The following is a 26,110-nucleotide window of genomic DNA, read 5'->3' as shown; positions in this document are numbered from 1 at the left end:
CTAAAACATGCCAAATTCTCTTCCCTGCTTCCCTGAACCCCCAGGCAAACACCAGAATCTAAGGCTTTGCTCTTGCACACAATTCAAATCTGGAATCATTCCAAAGCAATGTGATTCAAACAGTCTCCATCTTCTTCCCTCTTTTTTAAATTTCATCACACTTTAAGGCAAGCTGTGGGTCTTTTTGCAGTTGAAATATGACATTAAACAGTAAACTTCCTCATTGCTGGTGATTATTTTTTTTTCTGGACTAAAACATGATGACATCATGTACAAATCTTGCAATGTACAAAAGTACAAAACTTGTTCCTTCCAATAAGTTTTCAAGTAAAGCCTAGCTGCAGTTTCTTTGAAGGTTGTTCTGATAGGTTACCAGCTTGTGGATACTGGTGCAGAGATTTATCTGATCCTCTACTGACTCCTCACTTCTGCAACAGGAAAGATGTTCATCTAAACTGAGCAATGCTCTAGCTTTTTCAGAATTAAAACAGACTTACCACTATCACAGCCATTTTTAATATATCAGTGGTTTTTATGGAAAACCACTTTCTAATGGTAAGCACACTTTGAGGACATTACATGAAGCTTGAAATGTGCTAGGCTTTTAATACTGTGCAATACACATGGAAATGTCATTTCTACCTCCTGTAACCCTAATAAAAGTAATACAATAGGCTGCAATTTTGCAAATTATCACCCATTTTTGCTAGGCAGACATTATGACAAGACAGATATTTCTATATACCTCCCAAGAGGCATTTTATTTGTCGCTGATATCTTTACTTAAAAACTGGCCAGGGAAAATTGAAATTGAAGAGGAGTTTATACATCTCATCAAAAATAATTGTGTGCCAGGGAATTCAGTCTACAGTACGACAATGGAGATGGAAATTCAATTTAAATTGTCTCAGCTATTTCCTCTGACCCCAGCAGATCATGCTGCACTGAAGTCCCTCCCTATCTTCCTGGGAGACAAAGCAATAGGAATAAAATTACTTTCCTCCTTAATGCTAAGGAGTATCATTATTTTTCCACTATCCCTGTCAAAAAAATGGTGACTGCCATGCAACATACAGCACCATTTATATGCTACTAAGTTATTATTTTTTCATGTTTCTCATTTCAATATTCCCAACTTCTCAGTTATGCTCTGGGCCACAGTACAAGAAGGCAGAGATCAAATACAGATGTATGGTCCCTCTCCAGAACAGCACAACATTTCTCCTGCTGCTTCTCCAGAGTCCATAATAACTGCAGTAACATAGTAAAACCTGAGGCCAAAGAACTTACCATTGCTGGTACAGGTTTATAAATTGTTTACATTTATTCATGGCCTGTCTTAACAGAACTGTCACATGTCTTTCTGCATTCGTGTCCACAGCTTCGTTTGAGAGTCCAAAACCATCCAGAATCCACCTCTGCCTACTCATTAGATGCTGCTGCACTGACTCCTTATGCAACATTTCATACTCCAGCTTCTTTTCAAGTTCTTCAATCTCCTAGAGGTTGAAAATGCATGATGATAAGAAGTTAAATTATAACTTGAAAGAAAGAATTTCATTTGGAGTGAAGAAAAAAGATGATGGTATCAGATTTTCTGATATTACTTTATTCATTTCTTATTCTACCCAGCCACTTGCAGTCATTACACTTTTCAATTCATTGCACAGCTTCAGTAAACATGACTGGCACATTATGAATATCAGAACAATGAGGAAAGCTATGACTCAATTTTCATTGTGTTAAAAGTCAATGCTCTCTGAAACCTTCCACTGGAGAGGACCTCCAGCAACTAGACTGTCAGCATGGCTGAGATCAAAACTAAGGAACCATTCATTTGTAAGCTGCTTAAATCCACTGAAACAGCTTGAGAAACTCAGACTAATTAATTTTACTATATCAAATTTACAGTTAATATCAAAGGGATTTAAGTTAAAAGGCAGTAATTCATAATTAGTCTGATAAAGTCAGGGTTAAAATAAAATGCTCAGAAAACCAAAAGGTTAAAATCCAAAGTCTTCAGGGGACTAGATCCTCCATGCTAAAAATCTCACTTTGATCAAAAAGTCAAACTAGACACCAGAAGGAAGGCTCCATATTCCTATTTCCAATGTCACTGTTGTCTCACCTCAACTTTTACATTGCTTACTATCTCAAAGCCCCACTTTCTAACCTGTACCTTGGAGAAAATGCTGAATTTTAATCCATTCCTCTGCCTCACCAGCTGTATTTAACCCAGCGTTAGCTATTCTAGGTCTAAATTCTGCCCCTTCTTCAATCTTTTTCTTCACCTGCTCAAGAACAGAGAAGGTAAAAGCAACTTCTCTGAAAAGCCCCCTCACACTTAAGGCACAAAAGGCAAAAAATATGCTTCCTACATTCAACTTTCACTATTTCCTACAGCTCTAATACAAATTCAAGAAAAACTGGAGGCATATAAGCATTCTAACTGCCACTCTCTGAAAAACTCTGTAGAGATGACCACATTAAAATTAAACAAGGAATTTTCACAGCAGTAGCTGTCTAATGATGCCCTCTAGCAAAGAGGTTTTTCTCAAAAACCCATTTTGCTTGTTCTACTCCAGTGCTCTCCCCAAGCTTCACTTGGATGGTTTCAAATAGCAGATGCAGAAAAAAGTCCTTGTGAAAACGGAGCACTGAAGTATTAAAAAAGGATTAGAAAATTGGCAGATATCAAATATGTAATAAATATGGTGAAGGGAAGAGGTTTTTCCTAGATTTTCTGCTATTTAAGCTGCATGAGTGTGATTGGAGTGAGACAGGTAGGAGGCTGTATAGGTAATCTCTAAAAATTGACAACTGCAGCATATCGTGGTTATGGATTTAGCATATGGACAGCATTATAACAGGAGTAATTCTGTAAGACAGACACAACAATTTACTCTTCTGTCATGAGTCCAAATCACTTCTAAACTGTCTTTCTTTCAATCAATAAAAACTAAGTAGCCCTTTCTGCCTGCATGCAACTGTAACAAAATAAAAAATAATAATACACAATCTTCCTTGGTTCTCCTTCTCTTTATGTCTTTTACTGAATGCAGTGAAGTGCACATACTCACAGAAATTAATGTCTGGACAACCAGAAACTGCAAACCAGCAGCTAAATCAAAGATACTCTAATAGTGGCTGTTTCCTAACAGGATTTTTTTCTTTTAACAACTACATTACTTACAGGATTATGTGCTTCTAAAATTTGAATACATTCCAGCTTTGACAGGGTTTTTGATGTGTTCAGTTGTTCAAAGAGCAAAGCTTGCACATTTATGATAGCAGTATACAGCTCCAGCATTTTGGATTTTTTAACAGTCTTTTGAAAGGCTAAAGAAGCACTATACTCTCCAAGTTTATTTTCCAGATTGCGCAGGTGACATTCTTTCTCAAGCTGCAATTCATACTTTACCTAAAAAAAAAAAACAAAACAAAAACCAAAACACAAAAGATAGATTAACAGATTAACAGAAACTCTTACATGCACACTTATGATTTTAGTACTCTGTAATTAAGCAGTATTATGACAGCAAAGAAATCAGTGCTGTTATCTTACAATGTAATATACTGTTTCAAGAAGTGTTTTTAACCTTCAATTTCAAGTTTTTACTGTAATCCAAATTAAAAATTACAGTACAGTCAAATACTTCAAAGAGATCAGGCTTTCTTTTCAGGTAGTCAAAACTGAAATATTAAATGCAAACCTAAAACAGAGGATCAATATAATTTTTATTATAATAAAATTAAAAGCTAGAAACACAAATAAATCTCTGGTTAAATGGAATGATAAAATATGCCCTTTTGCTTGAAAAAAACATGGAACTTATAGAAAGACTGTATTTAGTTTCAAATTGGCAAGTGTCAGCTAATGCTGACTGATGACATTCAACTATTCTTTGAGCAAATAATGAAAAACCTTCTTATATAAAACAGAGTTAAACTGTAAATCAAAAGTCTATTGGCAACGGATTTCAACTAAGATTAGAACTGGATTGGATCAACATCAAACAGCATAAAATCAAAGTGATTTAACTCAATAGCTGTGTTGCTGCCACACATTTGATGGAACCCCCCTAGGAATTATTGAAGGGTGAAAGGCAAGTGCAGCATGCGCAGGCACACGAGCCAATGCATGTGAGTGATGAGCTCTCCATGCTGTGCCACTGAGAGCCAAAGACACTGCACTGTGACTGTGCTTCTGTGGGACAATGTCCAGAGCAGCCAGCTGCCATTACCTTCTTCAGGTGCTTCCATCTCAGCTTGTCACTCTAAGCTCCCTTCATACTCAAAGAAAACATACTTCTCAGTAGGTTTCCTATCCTAAAATATGGATTCCCACTGACATGTAACGTGGATGTCTAGGTTAGACACTGATGGCTCCACTGCATATTTAACATTTAGGTAGCTGAATCTTCAAAAGACTACAGTAAACAATTACCAGGTAGTTTGTATTCTCTCCCCCTGCACTATTCACTTGGGCCCAGAGAGCTGGATTGTAAGAGAGAAAAAATACAGATACAGAAAGCACATGCAACCCTGAGAGCTCCAACTCCACTACTTGGTGTTTTAGAACAGTTAGTAATATTTAATCTTTTAAACATAATGCATCCTTTAAATTAGTATACAATTAATATAAATATTTTAAAATAGGAAGAAATATTTCACAGTATTTTACAATGAGGGTTGTGAGACATCTTCAACATTATACAGCAAATGAACTCCTCTTAAACAAACAAAATGCTGCATCACTCAATTGGTATTGCTATCTACTCCCAGCCACAGTTTCTTTCTGACTCTTGCCAGCTCTGAAACCAGCCATACAATTAGAATGACAACAGCTATGCCAGATGGTGCATATAAAACTGGAGCAAGGAGGTTTAGAGAAGTTAAATTTCCAATTTTAAAATTAAGATTCTAATAAAAATGTAAGACAGTATTTGCTGCCTTACATTTACTAAACTATTCAGTACTTTTTTGCCTCTAAAGCTTAGCCCATAATCTGATGTACATCCAAGGAAGAGTACTAAAACCACCTAAATTTTGAAGACCAGGGCATTAGGTATTGAAGTCAAAATTTTAATGCCTCTATTAAAGGATTAGAACATTCTCAGACCACAGTTATTAAACTTGTGAACAGTGTTAGAACATACTTGCCTTCTTGTTGTAGTCTTGCCCAAGCACCTGCTCTCACTTTCAAAGATTGGGTGCTAGACTAGATAAAAAATTCACTTTTATCATCTGCAACCAAATCAAACAATGTGTTTGATGCGTTGGTCTCACATAAAAGTGAAATTATTTCTGAATTAACACATTAACCCAGTATTTTTCATTTTTCAGGACAGAGGTATAAAAAGCTAAGAAATAGGTATAAAAACAGCTTTTTGTCCCAGTTGGTACAAAAATTGATCTTGCAATCTCTTTGGAAACTATTTTTTTATCTACTAATTTTAATTACCAATGACACCTGCTTGTCATGCATAGTTTCTACAGCTGTGCACTACCTTTGTTTAACAAACTTAATGTCCTTGCAATGTCCTCCTGACATGCAAACCTAATATTATCCATATCATACACATGTGAAAGATCTCTTGGAACATCTACTAGCAGGGAAGTAAAAAGCCTTCAAAATCCCATATTAAGATTGGCCCCACTCATTTCTCAAGGATTAACTTTAGACTGGGGCTGTGTATTTTTAAAAGGTACCCACCAGAATTAAGATTTCCTTTCAGTTAGCTCTATACAAATAAACTCAGACCCTACCCAAAAACCTTTTGGATCTAAGAATCCATTTTTGGATTTTCAGCAGCATTAGCAGATGTCCAGGAACTAAATGCTGCTCAGCTGAAGCATGCATTGAAGCACCTTCCATGTTTTGAAAGCCTTCCTAGAAAACCACAGGTCTAGGGGAGCCTTGCAATCTTGCATACACCAAGCCCCAGAACCATTGGAAGAAAATGGGGTGAGACATGAAACCAGTTCTGTAACTAGGATGCAAAAAATAAAACAAAGCAAGAACTATTAAGTGTGAAATGCAACATTTTGATAAAGGCAGGCAATGGTAGGGAGATGCATCATGCCACTATACCTTACACCTTTTTTCTCTGGTTCTTATTCACATTGATAGAATGCTGTCAATCTTTAATTACTAAAGATCTAGGTTTCAACTTCAGTCCAGAAAAGATTGTACTTACCCTATTCAAATTTTCACCTTTCACTGAGTCTTCATAAATTAAAATTTTGTCCTGTAAAGATTTCTTCAGAATATCTAACTTATGTTTATTCCTGGATCCTGTTTTTCCCATTTTAGAATGCTGCTGTAACAAGATGAGCAAAAATGCTTTATTTGTAAGAGGTATATGAAGATATTAATGTTAAAATTATTACTTATAATCAAAAACTTGGAACATATGACTTTCACTGAGAAAGTACATCTGAAATTAAGGTGCTGCCTATTCATTCAGAACATTCATTTTGGACATTCAGACAAAGTTAGAATTTAAAAAAAAATTTCTTTTAAGTAGAATTATATATTCATCCTTCCCATGAAAACTCATAGCATATAAATTTGATTTTAAACAAGCTTTAGCAGTGATAATAAGAGAAGATTTTAACTGATACATTGTCTCCTCAGCTCAGTTAAAAATGAACAAAGAATATTAATTTAAGATCTACATTGTTTTCAACACACAGTCTGTGAATCACAAATGAACCATGATAATATTAAGAAGCACCGTTCCATGTAATCAAATTACTCTTGACCTTTCTATTTCTTTACAAGAATACCAACTAAGTATATGTACTCTTGGGGAAATGATAACATCTGTTCAACTGTAAGGTTTTGCAAAGTCATTTCTCTCCTTTAGTACTTTAGAAACTATTAAGGCTTTGAACTAGGCTAATTCCTAGCTCAATTAACCCAGCATAATTTACATGTTTAGAAAACATAATTGAACCAAAACAAAGCAAGGGCAAGTCCTCCTTTTTAAGATGGCTTCAGACACAACTAATACAGGAAATATTTTTGGCTCCCATATTTTATAAGAACTGAAAACAATTTATAATTCCAGAGATTTTGCACTTTACTGAAGGAATGAAACACCCCTCACACGGTTCTTTATAAAGGGCTAGATTCAATAGGCAGATAGACTTCTTGTTGGAAATATTTCTCTAACTTTAAGTAAGCCTCATCTTCCACATATTTAGATTTTGGGAAATAACACCAAACTGCCTGCATACACTTAAATATTTTGCAATCAGAAAACATAAATCATGCCAAATTTCTTGCCAAGAAAAGCCATCTAACTCAGGAACTTTATTTTTGTAAACAGACAAAACAATGTAGAAGGGTCTTTTTCAGAAATTCCCATAATTTTCACGAAAGCAACAGAAATACACAGGTGTATGTGAAAAGCACCTATTTATCCAACTGCTGCCCAAACAATTATCTTCAAGCCCACTGGTCCATGCAGACAGGAGAAGTGTACACTGCTGTTGTACCTGTGAAGAAGCTACAGATCCAGATCAGCAGCCAATGTCAGCAGCCACAGGTACCCCCAGGATCCCCTTCCACATCCCCACACTGATCCCACACTGTTCTCACCTGTTCATTGGTCATTGCTAAATTCTGCTCGACTTTCAGCACCTCAGTGTCCCTCTGCTCCACTTCAAAAGCCTGAAGCAAGGTTCTTGCTCTTATCTTGGGCCAAGCCAAGCTGCTGTCCAACTGGGAGAAGCAGCAGTGCAACTCTTGTCTCATTCTAAGCAACTCCTCTTCTGAGAGTGAGAGGGGTAAACATAGAAGCTGCCTGTTAAAAAACACAAGAGCCATTTGCTGTTTAGTGATTTAGGCAATATTGCATAAAATGTAAGAGACATGCACACAAACACTTGACACAGAGTGATCATCCTTTTTTGGTCTATTTCATATATCAGTTAGCTGTTCACCATGTACAAAATACTCTTGAGGTTACCTTAAATTCTGCATACAGAGCTTCCTGGACTGTAAAATTTCATTTTCAAAGGAAAACAGCTTTTGAATATTTTAAAAATAAATTAATATTTTTAGCACATTTCCTATGCATAGAATCCTTCCACCTCTTCAGACAATACACTGAGCTTCAGCTGAAATCAAGATAAAAGCTTCCCATAAAGCCTCCCTGAGCTGTTTCCCATCACTTACCAGCCACAGCTACTGAGCAAGAAAAAATAAAATAAAATCTCTCCCTATTATAAATGCATATGCCATCGCTTTGATCAACAGATAACAATGGTTCCAGCTGCTAATTGTAAAAAGGCACTCTGCAGTCTGAAAAACACAATATATTTTAAGAATAATTTGAATTACTCAAAGTTCCCATTTTGCAGAATTAAGGTTCTCAACACAGATCTCTAAGAAACTGATCACTGGGTCAAGCTGATGTTTACTTCAAAATAAAGCATGCTCAGCTCTGATTAGCCATAGACTATACTCATCTTCTCACCTTGTGTATCTTATTTCCTTAAGAATATTTCACAAAAAATAACATACTTTTATTTGTTTGGAAATTTCTTTTATTCCACAAAAATGTTTGTATTAAAAATATGAACAGTATGTTTTTCAAAAAGGACTTTTCATTGAAAACAGTATTATGCTGCATGCTTCATTAGTACTGATACTTTTATTTAATGTATACCAGGCCTATACTGCCTCATCATTTCACTAAAATATCTGAGCTTAGAAATCCTTTTTTCTTTCTAATGAATCATAAAAGAACAGTTAAAAACTTCTAATGCATGAAGTTTTTCCCTTCAAAAAGTTGTTTACTTTTAGACAAGACTACTCCTAACTAGTCCAGATCATTTACAGCATACTTAACCATTTGTCATCTTGTTTTAGACTCATGGAGGAAAAACCATGCCATAAATCCACATACATAGATATATAGAGAAAGATAGGAAATTAAATACAGCAAATAGAGTTTTGCTATATGTCTATATTTAAAAAGGACTGTAAGCATTAACAATCTTCACAAATATTTTGGACTAACCCATGGTCTCTTTAATAAGCAACAAAAATGAAAAGTATCATTCAAAATAATGCTTTTTGCAAACTAGATAGCAGATGAGAACATAAACATGAGAGCTGGCATCTGTCATCAAAATACCACAACTGACAGACAGTGGACTGGAAAAAGACCATGACAGATTCTAAGGGACTATTGGTAGGACAGTTGTGGCTGCATTTTCTGTATATATTTTCCTGCATTTTACTGAAAAAAAAAAAACCCAAACAGATTACTGCTGCTCCAAATAATGATAGCATCTAACAAATATGACAGGCACACTGCAGGTTGGAACAGAGTTATTATGGAATACTAACACATAAACAGTAAAGTCCTGCTGGGTCATACAATCTACCTCCATATTCCTGCAGGTCTGCTCTTGGCAATGTAAGTGAGAGATAGTTAAGACACGCTCGAAAATGCGTATAAATGACTCACAGAAAAGTATTTAAAATGCTGAATAAAATACAAAGCCCTTGAAATTAGAACCAAAACAATGGGAAAAAATGGAATTTTCTTCTTCAGCAAAGCAAATGCAATGGGTAAAGTTTCTTTTTATGCTCCTGTTATATGGTTTTATAGTATGTGGCAGGAAAACTTATTCTGTCTGGATAAAACTGCCCATACAAATATATTTTGCTTTAAAGAAGAAGTATGAAGGAGAAACTTTTACCGGTGTCTTTTTTTTTCTTCTTTTTTTTTCTCCCTCCCTGTTCAATCTCTTATGCCTGGTACATTTTCTTCAGAGCCACACAGCTTATTATAGGTTTACCTGTTCCAGCTGCTTCCCCTAAAGCTGCAATTTTATTTTTTCATGTTCCCATGTCTCTAACAATGTCTCTTATTAAATAGACATTGTATAGGACATGTAGTACTGCAAATATTCAGGCAATCAAACAACCAGACATAAATGTACTTGAAAGCTAACAAGAAATGCTCACCAACGTCTCCTGATCTCTCAGGGACCTTTCTGCCCACTGCGAGAGGCACAACCACTCCTGGCCACAGCCATGGGCTCTCCCTGTGCAAGGTCTCCCAGCTATGGCAAGGCCACCACCTGCTTTCCCACCTCCCCAGGGTCACATTGTAGCAGGCAGCAATGGCCCTAACACTTTCTAACAAGGGGCCAGAACTCCTCTCTGCAGCTCTGCCTGGGCCATGATGCCTGTCTGGCTCAGGGCTTGGTGCCAGGGACACACTGTCCCCAGGCCACGGCAGCCCAGTCCGACACGTGGAGCCATGAGCAGGACAGGCAGATACTGCACTGGGTACTTTGTGCCAAAGCTTAAACCAAACCTGATGAGTAAGGCTTGACTTGCGGCTAGAAGAAATATATACAACTTAGACTTGGGGCCAGTTAGGTCTGACATGCTAATTGGCATTTCCAAAGTGTGGAAACTCACAGAACAGACTGAGAATAACAATGAAAGATGTCTAAATGATACCTCCCATGGAATGAATGGAAGTATAAAACCTTTATTTCACATTTTTAGCTTCAAGACTGCTGCTTCCTAGGATTTCCACTGCAGTTTCACCCACTGGTACTGCATGGGCTGAGCGATTAAAAAAAAAAAATCAATTCTTAAGTTCCCAACAGAGAACTATCATTAGGAATAACAAGTGAACAGGTGTGAAAACTCCCAGTTCTATTCTACTTGCCATAGTAACTAAGAAAAGAGTACAGAGAGATACTTGCATGAATATTGACTGTTCCCAGCTCCTTATTTTCTTTTGTTCTGAGATGCCAGTTTCCAGCTCTTGGCTTAGCTTCTGCCTGGTGAGCTGAAGCAGCTCTTCAGCAGCCATACTCTTGTCATGTTCTTCCCTTTCAAGCTGTGCATGTTTAACCACCATCTCTTTTTTGTGCTCCTCCACAACTTCTAGTAGGAACAACTTTGGCACATTGAGCTTGACCAGCTCTTGCACAACCACTCCACACTGAACACGTTTAAGCTCCTCAATGGCTTTCTCTGCCAGGCTAAATAGAAGCTCCTTCAGCTCTTCACTGGCCTGATTGTCAAGCTTTTCAGTAAGTTCTTCAAATTCAATGGTGTGGTCACTCAGAAGATTTTTCCAGTGTCTCAGGTAGTGAGAGATCTCATCAGTAGTTTTGAAGGGGTCTCCAAGTGACAGCTGCTCCTTCTGATGCTCTTTCTGCTGATTCATTTACCAAAAGGAGGAACAAAGTTTTAAAAAAAGAACATCTTGAATTCTAGATCCTCAAGTATGAATTTCATAGCAATGCAAAATTTCATATTCTCTCTTTTCCATGTTCTCGAAACTACTTTTCAGTGCCCGGAGGATCACCTAGCCCTCAACAGATCAGCTTTGTGAGCACCTAGGAGGTCTGTGATAACTCTGACTATTGTTAGATACAAAGGCTGTGATAATATGGACTGTTGCTAGATAAAAGAGCTAACATCTAAACAAATGCATCATCATGTGGTTTCACAGCTATGAATTACTGCATGACTAATACAAAATATGGTGGTACACAGTTAAAACCAACTGGCACTTATTTTAAACCACGCTCCTGGCAGTGCTGACCTCTGCTATAAGAACTACATCTTATTTTTCCATCAATTCAATTTCTAATTCATTATAAGTCCTATGAAAATAAAAACATGGAAAATAATTACCTTTTGCAGCATTTCCCGCCTTCGTTTGGTAATGAGTTTCTGGCAAAGCTTCTGCTTTTCTTGTTTTAAATCACGATCAAATTTCTGTTTAACAAAATTAATTTCAGCCTCAGCTCGGTCCAGCAGGATTCCCAAGTGACTTTCAGGTAGATGACCTGCTCTGTAATAACAGTGTTTGAAGGCTGTTATCCCAAATTCTTAAGAGCAAAAGGATATATGAGGCAATTAGCACCATAAAAGGCTCAGCAAAATAGACACAAAGAATAATCTTTGTTTCTTTAGCAGTGATACCCAGGAGAATCAAACAAGGAAGGGGATAATCAGAGGACAATCTCAGAGATGAGCACAGAATTGAGGCAATTTGTGAAGATGTATAAAAAGAAACAAGAAGAAGGATGGATAGACAGGAAGGATAGACAGAAAGGACAGATGGGAAGGACAGGCAAGTGCAAAATCAATTACACATCAGTTTGTAATGTGATATTCAAATGAGACATTTTAAACCTTATATATTATTCATATTTAATTTTTTTCATTTAATGCCCTGGAAATGCCATTTTATGTTTTTTATAATTCCTTCTCCTTATTAAAACAAAACTCTCTTTAAAGTATTTAATCAAGTAAAAAAAACTTTATTTTTAATAGACAAAGCAATCATATCCACAAAATAGTTATAGTCACACTTTCTACTAATTTTACATCAGAAGAATTATAAAAAAATCAAAATAAGAGCAAAATTCAATTATCTGAAACAGCAAATTGTCAGTCATAAGCCCACAGTGCTTCAAGTGGAAGTTCAACACTATGGTCTACCTCTAGTTGCTACAGTATTTAATGTCAAAGAGAAAACAAGATCTCAACAGTGGCTGCAACAGTTAAAAAAAATCTCCACCTCCACAAACTCAAATTGAATTTCAGACTTTCCTGCTATTACATTTACATTACAAGTTCCCCAAATCTTTCTTATTCAACAGAAGAATAAAAGAACATCTTAATTCAGACTGGGCTGTAGGATATTGTGAGTTATAATTTCTATTAAGCACAGCGGACTTACAAAATGTGGTGTCGTAAGGTTAACACAAGACTTTGAATTGAAAGCACCAATTCCTGACCTGAAATTGGATGTTATACAGATACCTTCTAATTTACCTATCCAGTCCCCATTTCTCAAAGATTACAGAGTCAGGACTCAGATGAATCCAAGGCTTTCAAGGTTTCATTCCAGTGTAATACCTGGCCCAATTCCTAAATTAAGGTTGTATCTAAATGTGGTAAACAAGCCCTTCTCCAGAAAGGAGAGTCTTATTTTGATTTATTAGGATTTACTGCTACTGTGACAACTTAATTCCAACCAAGATCCTCAAAATAAATGCTAAAATAAAGCAGAAGATTACCAAATTTTAGCTTATTTGCACCCACTGCACTGTAACCAGGGTGGCCAGAACCCATAATTCACACCTCCCCATCTTCTGCTCAAGCATCCACAACTATCTGAGCAAGCCATGAATCACCACTCCTAGATAATGTATGTGCTGGATAGAAATTCAGATGTGCTTTATCACAGTCTTGTCAACAAAACAGATCCTCGTTTTGCAGAGCTTTTTCAAAGTCTATCTATTGCATTTCTTTAATCTGCAAAGAGGATTAAAATACCTTTCAGTATTTTGAGAGTAATCCACCAAGCATCATTCTTGGCCAGGTAATTTCTGCCTTGAAACTAATCAATCTTAAAATTGAGTGTTATGTCAAAACCTCCCTAACAGCACCAAGGTTTTTTTGGTAACTCTAAATCCTCCCCCTCCTTTTTGACTGAACCCAAGGCAAAAGATGTGTGAATAAAGGTAATTAATTATGGTGAGAAAGTGTGGAAAGATAATAACTAAGATATTATTTTTAACACCTTCATCTTTTTTTGTACTGAGGAAATAAACGCAGGCTTGCTACATCCAATTAAAATCGCTGTCCAGAGCACAGAAAACAGTCTGCAATAGAAAAAGATAGATGTGCTGGAACCACACAGCAAATGAAAGTTTAAGAAAAGTCATGCAACACAGAATGATAGGAAGATGATATATAGCTACCTATTTTTAGGATTTAAAAAAAAGGTCTACAGTGTTTCAGTTGGTTTATTTAGAGATCCAGTATGTCCACAGCTAAAATTGCAGGTGATGCAGTATCCCATCACAGAAGCCCTATGTCTATTTATGTCCAAACTTATATTAATGGGTGTTATGGTAATTCCTAAAAGGCTCAATCCTGGTGAGACATCTTCATTTCTGGTTTCATAAAAATACAATATAAAAACAATTACAGTATTAAGAATAAAAGATGTCTCAAAGGAATCCAAATAGAAATGCAAAACAAAAGGAGAGAAGAAAGAAAATGAGATAGTATAGACTGTATGATAAAACTGCCTGGTCTCAGCATAGTGGAAATTTAATCACTGAAGAAATGTGCAGGTACATATCTTTGAACAAAGAGAATTTTAATGAAGGAGAATACTGTGGTAATACCAAGGATGTTTAAAGGGAAATCCTCCCAAAGGCAGTGAGCACCAAGGAAGGTACAGAGGTGAAGTGTGGAGCCAACAGCAGCAGCATCACAGGTCAATCAGAGAGAGACCTTGACTCCTCTGTATTGAATGAAAGTCAACAAATTAAGGAGCAAATACAGAGAGCACTGAAGTAAAAAGCAGGACTTTGTATTTGATGTTACAGGGAATCAGTGTTCTGGGATGCTGGACCCCAGCAAAGGAAAATTGTTTCATGAAAGCTTGAAAAGGAACAGGAGCATCACTAAAGCAAAAGCGAGATCGATACGAAGCAGAAAAGCTGCACAGGCCTGAACGTACATGGAGGCTGAATCACATCACCATACAGAAACCACAGAGAGACAACCTGCATGACTCTGCCCATGCTACTCCAGCTACATCAGGATTTCACCTGCTGAATTGGCATCTTGCTGTTGTCCAGAACACAATTCATGTTAAAAATTTAGGGCAATAAATGCCTCCCCTATATAGCAGAGCACTACAAGCAGAAAAGGTTTTAAGAGATTATTAGAAAACTTCACACTGATGCATTACTGCTGACTTCCACAGATGTCCAGTGAAGACATTGCTGGAAAACTCTCTATGGACAAGGTCCATATAAATGGTGATTATTAAGAAGAACAAGACCAGCATAAGGTGCTTGCTTTAATCTTTTGACCATTTTAGAAACACAGTACACAAGAAATCCTTGAGGTCTTAAAAAAATTTAAGTTTGGGGAGAAATTTATGAACAAGTTTGCAACCATTTGTATCTAATGAGTCAGAAGAACTGAATTCAATTTTAAGAGACAGAAGAAGAAAGACATTTCTTGTGAACAAGAAGATACTGGCAAAAGAATAACACAGTGTTTTACCAATATTATAGTTTAAAACCATCAAGAACCTTGCACCTCTGTTGATAGCAAGAACAACCTAAGATAAACAATGCCTCAAGTATTGCCCTTTTGCCCATTATTCTTTAAGAAAAAACATAAAGAGCCTATGTAGCCGTCCCTCAAATCCATGAGAGATGGCTACATAGGTGATACTTACAGAATATATTTTAAATTCTCCTTTCCTGCTTTTTGGCACTGCAGTCCAGACACTTGACTTTCAAAAGACACTGAGTACTGAAATACTAGTCCAGACAAATGGGACATTTTATTTAAACATACTAATCAAGCTTCATTTTGAAAAGACTTCTCCCCTCAATATCTACCTGCTGGTTTATCACTGCATCTATCTGTAGTATATCTAATCTATATATTTTCTCTCTTCTCCATTTAAGTTTTGTATTTTAGAATTCCATTTGTAACAGTAAGCTTAAGGCACTCTATTATAAAGCTGGAAAAAATAGATTAAGACAGAGCTGTATCTATATTTAGCAAGCAGATTCAATCATAAAGTGAAAAATAAAAGGATACTGTGGTTACAAATTTAAAGTACTGTTTAGACCTGACTGCTCTTGCTGCTCAAATTTTAGTCCTCCAATTTGTAAACATTCCCAAAATCACTTTCTAGTTAGAAAGTGAAATACAAGCCTATGTTATGTAATCATGAATTTCTCGTGAGTTATACTAGGCTATTCCAGTTTGCCTGTAGAAAACAAAACAGTAGCAAATAAACTGAGATACTACATTCTGGAGTTTTATAATCACACCAGCTAAAGAATGAATTATAAGAGTTTGGCCAACATTTGTCTGAGAGGAATTACTGCAGCAGCAGGTGTGGGAAGTTACAGGAAAATAACTAGCTCTAAGCCCAGAAAGCCACATGGGATTGCTGCCCTCCAAATGATGTCTCCAACTATTGGCACATGTCCTTTCTCCACAGACAACCAACCAATACATACTCTGCAAGTTTTATAGGAGAGTGCTAGAAAAATTAATTTCTCATCTTGATAATAATACTTGCTGCTTTTGGAAGTGTAGGGGTGTTTGGAAAGTTTTTTAATACATTTAATACATCTTTGGGGATGAGATCCATGAGTTAATCATGAGATCCATGATTAACTAACACTATGCCTTTCCTTTCTGTTTAATAGCTGATGTTTTGTGACCGGTAAGTGCAATAACAGGCATTAAACAATGGGTGAAACTGATTTTTCCAGCTCAAGAAGTCCCATTTGCTCACTGCAATGGTCACACAGTGAGGTTCTCACAAAGGCTTTTGACATAACCAAATCATCAGAGAAAACATCTCCGATCTTATAATACAATTCCAAAGAGAGACATGAACTGATGGAAGGGAACTCTCTGCGAAAGACATGTCTGAACTATATTTCTGATTCCAGGACATTTTGTCTTTGAGCCACACAGCTGCAGACCTTAGCAAAACAGTGCAAGACTACTGGAAGAAGCTCTCTGCTCAATGAATCTGGGGGCTAAACTCAGGATGATTCAATATAAACTTAGCGTTTTATGATTCCAATGAGGCAGAACACAGGACAACCAAAAAGAAAAGCAAGGAAAAGATACCTAAACACCCTGATAAATTATTTTGTCACATCAACAGATGCAATGTTTGATAGCTTTTAACAGACTTCCTGCTTCCTAATACTATATTACTTTTTAATTAAATTGACATTATGGAAGAAAAAAACACACCTGAAAGACCAGTGTTCATCTAGTTCTCTTAATGCACATTTCACATATTGTCAGTGACTGACATCAATACAGACATCTCAAACATACAAATAAAGCTGCATGCACAGGACCAACAGCAGCAGTGCTAGGTTGTTTATCATTACACTGACCTATTTTGCTGCCCTGGCAGGCTCCTCACTAATCTCTCCATATGCCAAAATAACACAGTTCCCTGGGTAGTAGCACAATGTCTCCCTCAGTGCTCCTCACAGCCATACAATTCTAAATACCTACATTTCTGTGTGTCTGCTGGGTCACCATTTCTACCTCTCTACCTTGATTCTGAGTATCCCATCACAGAGTACTCAGTCTGCCTGGGTCTGCTATGATATCCCAAGTAAATTAAATGTGTGTATTACAACAGTTTATTTCCAGGTCTACTTTTTACTTCCCTGACATCTAACTTTTAATTTTCTGCAACAGGTGTATTCTCTGCTAGTCAAAATCCTCCAGTTAAATTATTTATAAACTTCATCTATTTTCTTTAGAAAATATTCAAGAATTTCCAGCTCAAAAAGAGAAACTATATGTCCAGCTCCTCAAACACATTCAATCACATGTGAATCAAAATTGTTCTTTGCCATTAAATCCAGATATTTGTGTATAAAGCATGCAGACAAATGGTTTTCACCAGTACATGTTGCAATGGACTCTGGCATGAGTTTTCACATGACTTACAAGTATTTACACAAATAATGGATGTATAAAGACATTGACAATCTTACATGAGACTGGTTCCCACTGAACTCAGAATTACAATCAGGTACTACATATGTTTCCAGCAATTCATCTCTGTGCTGTACAAAGTAGACACAGACAACAAAACCTCACCTTAGCACCTGCTGGGATTTAGCTAACAAAGGCAATCAGTCACAAAATATTTCCTTAGGATTAACTAAAAGATAACATTTTATGCATCTCTCCTGCTAGGTAACACAGAAAAAAGACTTGAAGAGTCTGTTGTCTGTAAGATAATGTAGTCAAATGGCTGACAAGGAAACAGTTGAGTTCTTTACCTTTCTGTTTCGTTAATGAGACTCCGTATCTGGGCTGCTGCGGCATTTATAAGAGCAGAGACACGAGAATCCCTTGACTGTATCTTACTTATAAGATATTCTCTGTAAGAAAACCTTTTACTCAGATGATATTTCTTGCAAGCTTGCAAAAAATCCATTAGCTCTTCAATGTCACCCTACAGGAAAGAATATGAACAAATGTGAACATTTAGTTAGATGCAACGCTAATTTTGGCTAACACCTGTGAGTGTCAGAGAAGATTTGTTCATTAATAGGGCAAAGTTTAAAAACTCCTCCAAGTGTAAAATAATAAGCTTGTATCAACTAAACTCTAATGATCACATCAAATGACTATGGTTATTTCAACAAAGTGTGTACTTTCATGAACAGTTAGTGCATGTCCTAAGTGCCCTGAGTTAACAGGTGATCAGATCTGGTTTGATCAGATATTCACTATTACATACTATTACATACACATGCAACCCTGCCAGTGTTAGCAGAACTGTTCTTTACAATGTACTGTATAACTACATAAAGGGGCACATCTTCAAAGGTGTCTATAAGTTGGCTTCAAAGCCAACTCTTCCATGTATGTAGAGTACAGCATAGGGAAAGCCAAGTCGACTGCACACAGGCTGGCTTAGAAATTCCCCCTTCCAACAGTGGCAAACAGGAAGGGTTTAAATGCCTACAGATGGGTCTGGGCAGAGACGAGAGTTAGGCACACAGTGCTTTGTAGCAGACATTCTGCCAGCATAAATGGCCAAAGTCTGCTCGTTACCTGACCCATGTCTGAGCAGCCAAAACAGTCAAACCTTTTTTCACTTGCTCTACGTCTTTGATCTAGATGCTTAACTATCTTCTGCACAGTGCTTGCTGCATCTCCCTCTGACCGTGGCCCATGTGTAGCTTCTGTATACAAGGTTGTGCATCAGGTTTTAGGAGTGGGCCTTACACACTCTGACACCTACTTTCCAGATGTTGCTTTTTAACCTCCTCCCTCAATCTGCAGGACCACAACAGAAGAAGCAGGCAGAAGAAGAATTTCAAGAACTTTTGTAATCCAGAGTGCTAACTTTCAACACAAATGGAATAAAAAACAACCAAACAAAAAAAAGCAAACCATGAGGAAATAACTTCAGCTACTCTATTGCAAGAGGTTTAAAATGTAGCTGAAAGCAAAACTTAACTCCTGAACATACTCTCCATCAGCACCCCTTGATAATAGAACCTGGAGATACTCAACCTCTCTTAAATACATAATCATGGTACTTCAGACATACCACAATTTCAATAACCTACATATTTAGACTGAAGAGCTCAGTACATCTTCTGAAGTATATAAGAGCACTTGGTGCCTAGGGGGTTTTGAACATGTGAATATACCTCAAGATTACAGTTGTGTAGATGTCTAGATGTGCATAATGAATGCATTATAATTTTTTAAAATCCTTTCTATGAAAGCTTGTTATGAAAGTGATAACATTAATCCTGAAACAATTCTCAAAAGTTACTGTGTTGTAGTGTGTTGTTAAGTTTCTTGTATTACTCCCCCATTTTGTGTATTGTTTCCCCCTGTTCAATGTAAATGGTTCTACCCTCCCCAGTTTTCCCGCCATTAGCTCTACTGTCAGTTATGTTACTATGGTTACCCCTGCCCTTGGTTGTGTCAGTTACCTAAGTTATATAATTTCTCCTCCCCCTTACCTCCTTATAAGTAAACTTTTCCTCCTCCCTGGGCCCAGTCAATCACCCCCCCACTCCTCACACTTTTCCAGAACCTACTTCCCTCTGGGGGTTGTGGTTGGCTGAGGTCCCGGGGCCCCTCCTTTAACTTGTATTTATTGGTTATCCCCATATGTCAGTTATGTTAAGTTCATCCCTTCACCCTTCCCCATTGGCTCACTGTAAATCCCTCCCTTATACACCCCCTTTCTTTAAAACCTTACTTCTCCTGCCCCTCGGGGTCACTCCCCTGGTTGGTTGCTCCTCTGTTGGTTCATCTGGAACACCAATAAACCGACATTAACCCCCGGTGAAGTGTCCTGCTCCTTCCTCATCTATTCAGCAGCGAGAGCCTGTCCACAGCCAGCACCACCCAAGGCCATTTGACACCAAGGGGTGCTGGTAGGGAATTGCAGCTGGGCGTTGGCCCCTGCCCTCAGCTAGCCGGACACTGACCCTTTGGGCCACTTACGCCTCGCCGCAGATTGGCGCCCAACGTGGGGCCCTGAGTGGACAACTGGACGCCAGATCACCGGACCCCGCGGACAGGATTTTATAATTCTACTGGCCGCCAAACTACCCTCTCTAGTAGCAGACCCCGTTCTAGGGGTAGCGCTCCCGGGGGATCAGAAGTCGTTACTCCCCACACCTGAGGAGGACTTCTAAGACGAGGACCACTGCCCAAGTTTTCGTTTGTGCCACCACCAGACTAGGTAAGCCCTGGCCCTGAGCTGGGGCCTCTCAGCGGCTTCCCCCCTGTCTTTTTAACCCTCCCTAGGAGCCCATGCCCTGCTTTGGGGACCGCTCCCTACCCTCTCTCCTCTAAGGGCTGATCCCAGGCAGTGCTCTCCCTCTTTCTTCACTGCTCTCCTTCTGGGGACAGTCCTCACCCCCTCGTTTTTTGTTTTTCCTCTCCTGTGGGGTCTGTATCCCCAGACTTGGGGCCAGATCTCACCACCTAATATCCTTCCTTTCCTTGTGTGGGAAAGGGTGAAGGGATGAACTTAACATAACTGACATACAGGGATAACCAATAAATACAAGGTAAAGGAGGGGCCCCGGGACCTCAGCCAACCACACCCCCCAGAGGAAAGTAGGTTCTGGAACACTGGGAGGAGTGGGGGGTGACTGAGGAAAAGTTTACTTATAAGGAGGTAAGGGGGAGGAGAAACTATATAACTTAAGTAACTGACACAACCAAGGGCAGGGGTAACCATAGTAACATAACTGACAGTAGAGCTAATGGCGGGAAAACTGGGGAGGGCAGAACCATTTACATTGAACAGGGGGAAACAATACACAAAATGGGGGAGTAATACAAGAAACTTAAAAACACACTACAACATTACTGCAGGTTTATACTTTGTCTTTAGGTTAGGAATGGAGATATCATCCTGTTACCTGTACTTTAGAGTAACCTTCAACTAATGTTTTAGCTGCTTCCACCTTCAGTTCTCCCTTTGAAGTGGCATTTATTATTTGTGTAAAAAAGATGGTATGGAGTTCCTTTCTTTGGGTAACAGCCAGCTCTCTATAAGCCTTTGCAAAATATTCCTCCTGCTTTACAAAAAGGAACCTCTTCAGGCAGTCCTGCTCCAGCTTGTGAAGTTTGTCCAGAAGACTTCTGCATTCTATAGCAGGCTGCAGAAAAGAAAGAAATAAATGCATCAAAAGTGATTTTCAGAATTCAACATATTATAAAATATCAGTGCTACTAGCTCATGTAAATTTTATAAATACTTTAGTCGCTGTCATTTCAGGTTTATGTGAAGGCTAATATTGAATCAGTGTACGCTTTGTATAGTTTTCACCTGTTTGGATGGCAGGGCTGTACAGCTGCCAGTTTCTAATCCAGATATCACTTCCAAGGCATAATAAAGTTCTTTTAAAATTCACGAGTCTTATAAAACATAAATTATATAAAATGCCATGAAATTCAACACAAAGATAATATATTAAATTAATTTTTAGGTTTCACCAATCCTGAAATCCTATTAAAATTAAACAGACTCAGACTCATATAAAACATACCAGTTAAATAATAATAAGCATAATTTTAAAAACAACATAAATTAGAAAAAAAACCCTGTTCTACTAAAAATCTTGAGAAATTTTTTATTATTGGTGACCTACTTTAACCATCAGTTTCTACAAATTAATCCAAGAGCATTGCTTTAGATTTACATTTACAAACCATGGAGTAGTATTAAATGTCAATTACTTTCAAAGCTTCCTTGCGAGAAATATTTCCTCTTAGTTCTCTAGTAAGACTTACATATTCATAGTTTTAATCTCAGATGGCATAAAGTCATTATAGAATCAAAACATACATGTCCCACAGAGCAAAGAATGCTTCTTATGCCAGCAGAGCTACCTAAAAGTCACAATGTCAGTCTTGTTCTAAATTTCATACCAATTATCTTGAGGAGAACTGCCCTCCGCACTTCATTTCTCTTTCCCAAGAGACACACTGCAGGCAGCAAATAATTAATCAAAAAGGAATAGAAATTCTATGTCTTGGCTGAGAAGGGGAGGAGGTTCATGCTCTAGTTGTTTCCCACTGCCATCCCTTGGGTGTCAGTACACCTGCTGCCCAGGAGAATGGGCTGAGCCAACCCTCACACTCAGCATGTCCTTCTGCACTGGGGCACATATAAAACCAGGTCCTTCTAGAGACAGAAAAGTCAACAGCAACAGCAATGATAGGATATGGTAAATGCATCAGGACAGATACTGGACTAGCCTTAATTGCTTGCTTGATTCCTACTATTCAGGATTTTCAGTACAAATCAGACTGCCCCAACACCAATACATTTCATACATATCAAAGCCACTTTGTGAAAGTATATTTACTGTGAGTTCACACACTGAGTTTCAGTCAGGGCCCTCTCTCTGCAAAGGCAGGACTTATCTCAGTGAGGTGTAGGCTCCTTCTATGTCCAACTGAAGGAGAAAGCCTCCAGCAGAGTTCAACTCATCCTTAAGAAGGTGCCCACAAGTATCTCTTCCTTCCCACCTCTTGTGTTTCTCGCACCTCTAGGTGCTAGTTCAGGACAGGCATGGAAAGCTCCACAGAGTCACAATTTAAAATCCACCTGGAACTGGATTTCAGAGAAATTCTACTGGCTCACTAGCCTTGTGCCATTAATTTTATCTATGCCACAGCCTGATAAAGCAAAGTACTTCCTGAGAGCCTCAGCATACTGGAGTACATTTAATGGGTCTGCAAAAAAAACTTCTCATGTCAAAACTTTAATCATGAATTGTCATAAGTGACCTAAACAATTATGGGTATGTGATATGCACATACCACTTGTGATCCAGAAGCAAAGCCCCACCAGTTACAAACTGTACTATTTGTTCCCACCAAGTCACCCTCTTAACAAATATGAAAAAAACTACTTGGGGCATTTTGGCATTTTAAGCTTACAGAGATGAAATATTCAAAACTTACCAGAATCCTTCCAAGCCACAGGAAGTTGTTAAAAATAATAATAAAGGGTGGGGAAAAATCAGTTTTATTGTAAACATCCAATATACTCAAAAAAAGACACGGGAGACTGCAGCATTATAAGGAATCTTACCTTGACTTCAGTTATTTATTTATTACAAAAAGGCTATTTTCAAGAAAAGTCCACTCCTCGCTCTACAATACAGATTTTTCTGCTTGCCTTCACTCATTTCAGAGGGAAATCAGCCCTTGGTTATGCTTATATTCTAATTTTCTTCAAAAACAGAACATAAATATTGGAAGTGTTTTACCTAGACTGTAAGGTTTATGATGAAGGGAGTTTGTTCTGCTCTGAATGCACAAAATTTACCTCAGTGTCTGAAATCTCAGAAAGTGCTGCAGTAAAATACAGTAAATAAAAGTACACCACTTTGGAATAACATAAGTAATTATAAAAAAACCCCAAAACAAAAAGGGTAATGACAATCCTTTGTCTTCAGATGTCATAGATTGTCTTCAGAAAAAATCATTTTCTGGTGAATTAAACACAATTTCTTTTAATAACTACCCTGATTGTGATATCTGAATTTCTGAACCCATTTAATTGTAGATCTTTACTCTTCTAGGAGGACAACTAAGCTGTTCTAGTCCAAAAGAGAAAACATCTCCATAAAACTACCTATGATGCAAAATATCTTGGCTTAAAACCAGATTTACCTTTTCATTAATTTTCTTCATTAACTCCTCAGCCTCTTCACTTGCAGCTCGTGCTTTCTGGCACTGAGCCTCCACTGTCTTCCTAGTTTCCAGATTACATTCAGCTGTTAAAGCCACCATCTTCCTTTCATACTCCTCTTGAATCTCTTCCTCCATTGCAAGAAACAGCTTTTTGAAAACTGAACTTATCTTCTTCTCCACATGAGGAAAGAGGCTGTGATTTAAGACCATGTTCTTCAACATCATAGCAATCACCTCCTTACAGATCTGTGTTCGACTGGCCTCCAGATCAGCATCTGCCCGTGTCAGGCTGGCAACCTCCAAACTGTGCAAAGTAATCAGGACTGTTAGAAACCACAGATGATGGGAAATTTCTGTCAGAAAACAAGATCTTGGTATCTAGAGCATTCAATCTCCAGATTGCATCTAGATTCACTCAATACTGGGTAGTGAAATGGCAGTCAGAGATGTGCAGGAATATCATAGTATATGAGTTTATTAATCATGATAGTAATTATTCATTCAACAACAGGGTGAGTCAACTTCTACTACAGCAACTTTAATTAAGTATGTCCACACTTCCATTTCGGACAGAAAAGAAAAATCTTTTCTTTACTAATACTCAAAACATTCCCTCAGATAAAAGCCAATAGAAATGTCTGACACCCTCCCCACCAAAAAAAAAAAAAAAAGGAACAAAACCAACCTGCTATCTCTGTTGGGAAGCAGATCAAATGGGCACCTGAATAGACTATAAATTTTACTGACTGTAAAATAGTTCTAAACTCACTGACTCATCTAGATTGATACATCACTGTTTCATATTCTTGGCTGGTGTACTCCCTTCTCTGCAGGGAAGAAGGGACAGTTTCAATTTTATGCTAATACAAATAAAATAGCTGGTATCTGTCTCTCATGAACATTAATAGAGTTCTAGAAAAGAGATTAAAACCATATAGAAATACAAGAACTTTTAGAAAATGCAATACGTTATGTTGCATATAAATACATTCTCATTTATCTGTAGAGTTAAATTGGAATTATAATTATTCTAATTTCATATACAATGTAATTACTCTAAATTCTACACCTGAACTCAGTTTCACACTGGAAAATTCAGTGGATGCTCCTGCATGTCAAATTACATGAATACACAACACTGTATACTTCTGTGTGTGGACCATGTGTACACAAATTTCTTTGTGACCTAAAAAGATACTTTTAGGGGCTTAAACTCATCCATTTTTTTGCTTACACTAAATTATTGGCCTAATTTTTCTGCAGAAAAATCTAAGAATAAATTTCAAATCTATAGCAAAGATCTTGGTAAGACTTGCAAGAGAGTGGAATGATACTACATTCAGAATTGTATAAATGAAGATATGCAAATCTAGAAACACTGTGATTTTTGGTCAAACTTTCCTTTCCTTATGAAAGCAAGTAAAGTTTAATTAAAAGTAAACAACTGACATATCATCACTGCCTCCCTGACAGCACAAGAGATGTATTCTCCCCATCCTGAAATTGATGGGGTGGAATTGTTTTCGCACAATGACTCAAATACTTGAAGAGTATTTGGGAGACTGGCTTTGAAATGTAATCATCTACCACAGACTGATTTTCTGTTGCAATTTCTCCACACCACAGAAACACACTGGTGATGGCTGTCCTCATCATGGCAATCTGCTGCAAGGCTGGCTGGTTGGCTGCAGCTGCTAAACCTCTTCCATTTTACCCCCTCTTCTTTATATACAGGAACAGAAATTCCTGCAATTGAAGTACCATGAGCCTGAAACATTTCTCACAGTAACCTGAAGATCCTCTAAGAGCTAATATTTGCTATAATATCCCCAGGGAACCCAAGCATCCAGCTTCTCTGTCCTGTCAACAGATGGACACTGCAGCTGGAGGCACATGGCTTTCTCGGGGAACGTTCATTTACACTCATGGTAAAGTACCTCAGGGCACTGATCCCTGGGGAGAGTCCTCCTTGCTCCAGGAAAGAGGGCAAGTGATGGCAGGATCAAGGTAACAGGATGTGTGTTTTCTCCTAAGTAATTTTGCTTACAGTCTCAGGACTTCTGCTGACACAGTCAGCTATTATCAAGCTGTTTTTGACAACTTGAAAAAAACAGTTGTGTACATGCACTTAACCAAAAACAAGGAATCAGAGAATGGGAGCTTTTTGCTATATTATTTCTCTAATGACTGTATGGCAGTAGTAGGAGGCTTTCCTTCATAGATTCACAAATTCATTACTAGCCTGTAAAATCCAAGCCATGAGATTTATTTTTCTTTTTTACTTCTTGCTTTAAGTTCAGCACCTCTAATTTAATT

The 26,110-nt window shown here is 37.7% G+C and overlaps 1 protein-coding gene across 7 annotated transcripts in view; it reads right to left on the bottom strand.

The window, feature by feature from the left end:
* EVC2 (EvC ciliary complex subunit 2) overlaps nt 1–26,110 on the bottom strand; it is a 60,528-nt gene that overhangs the window by 5,513 nt on the left and 28,905 nt on the right. For 5 of the 7 annotated variants that reach the window (XM_064711770.1, XM_064711774.1, XM_064711772.1 and 2 more), the window contains 9 exons: nt 23,774–24,098; nt 21,007–21,246; nt 17,881–18,056; nt 11,690–11,849; nt 10,743–11,207; nt 7,610–7,810; nt 6,201–6,323; nt 3,194–3,421; nt 1,291–1,499 (listed from right to left, as the gene is read on the bottom strand). In XM_064711770.1, the coding sequence (XP_064567840.1) occupies nt 1,291–1,499; nt 3,194–3,421; nt 6,201–6,323; nt 7,610–7,810; nt 10,743–11,207; nt 11,690–11,849; nt 17,881–18,056; nt 21,007–21,246; nt 23,774–24,098 (2,127 nt within the window). The remainder of the gene's footprint in view (nt 1–1,290; nt 1,500–3,193; nt 3,422–6,200; nt 6,324–7,609; nt 7,811–10,742; nt 11,208–11,689; nt 11,850–17,880; nt 18,057–21,006; nt 21,247–23,773; nt 24,099–26,110) is intronic. The other 2 variants (XM_064711773.1, XM_064711771.1) reach the window with 2 other exon arrangements.

This window comes from Zonotrichia leucophrys, chromosome 4, assembly GCF_028769735.1.
Source record: "Zonotrichia leucophrys gambelii isolate GWCS_2022_RI chromosome 4, RI_Zleu_2.0, whole genome shotgun sequence".
In the NCBI taxonomy this organism is placed as follows: domain Eukaryota; kingdom Metazoa; phylum Chordata; class Aves; order Passeriformes; family Passerellidae; genus Zonotrichia; species Zonotrichia leucophrys.
The sequence above is the reverse complement of the archived record's forward strand: the minus strand, read 5'-3'. Positions and strand labels throughout refer to the sequence as shown.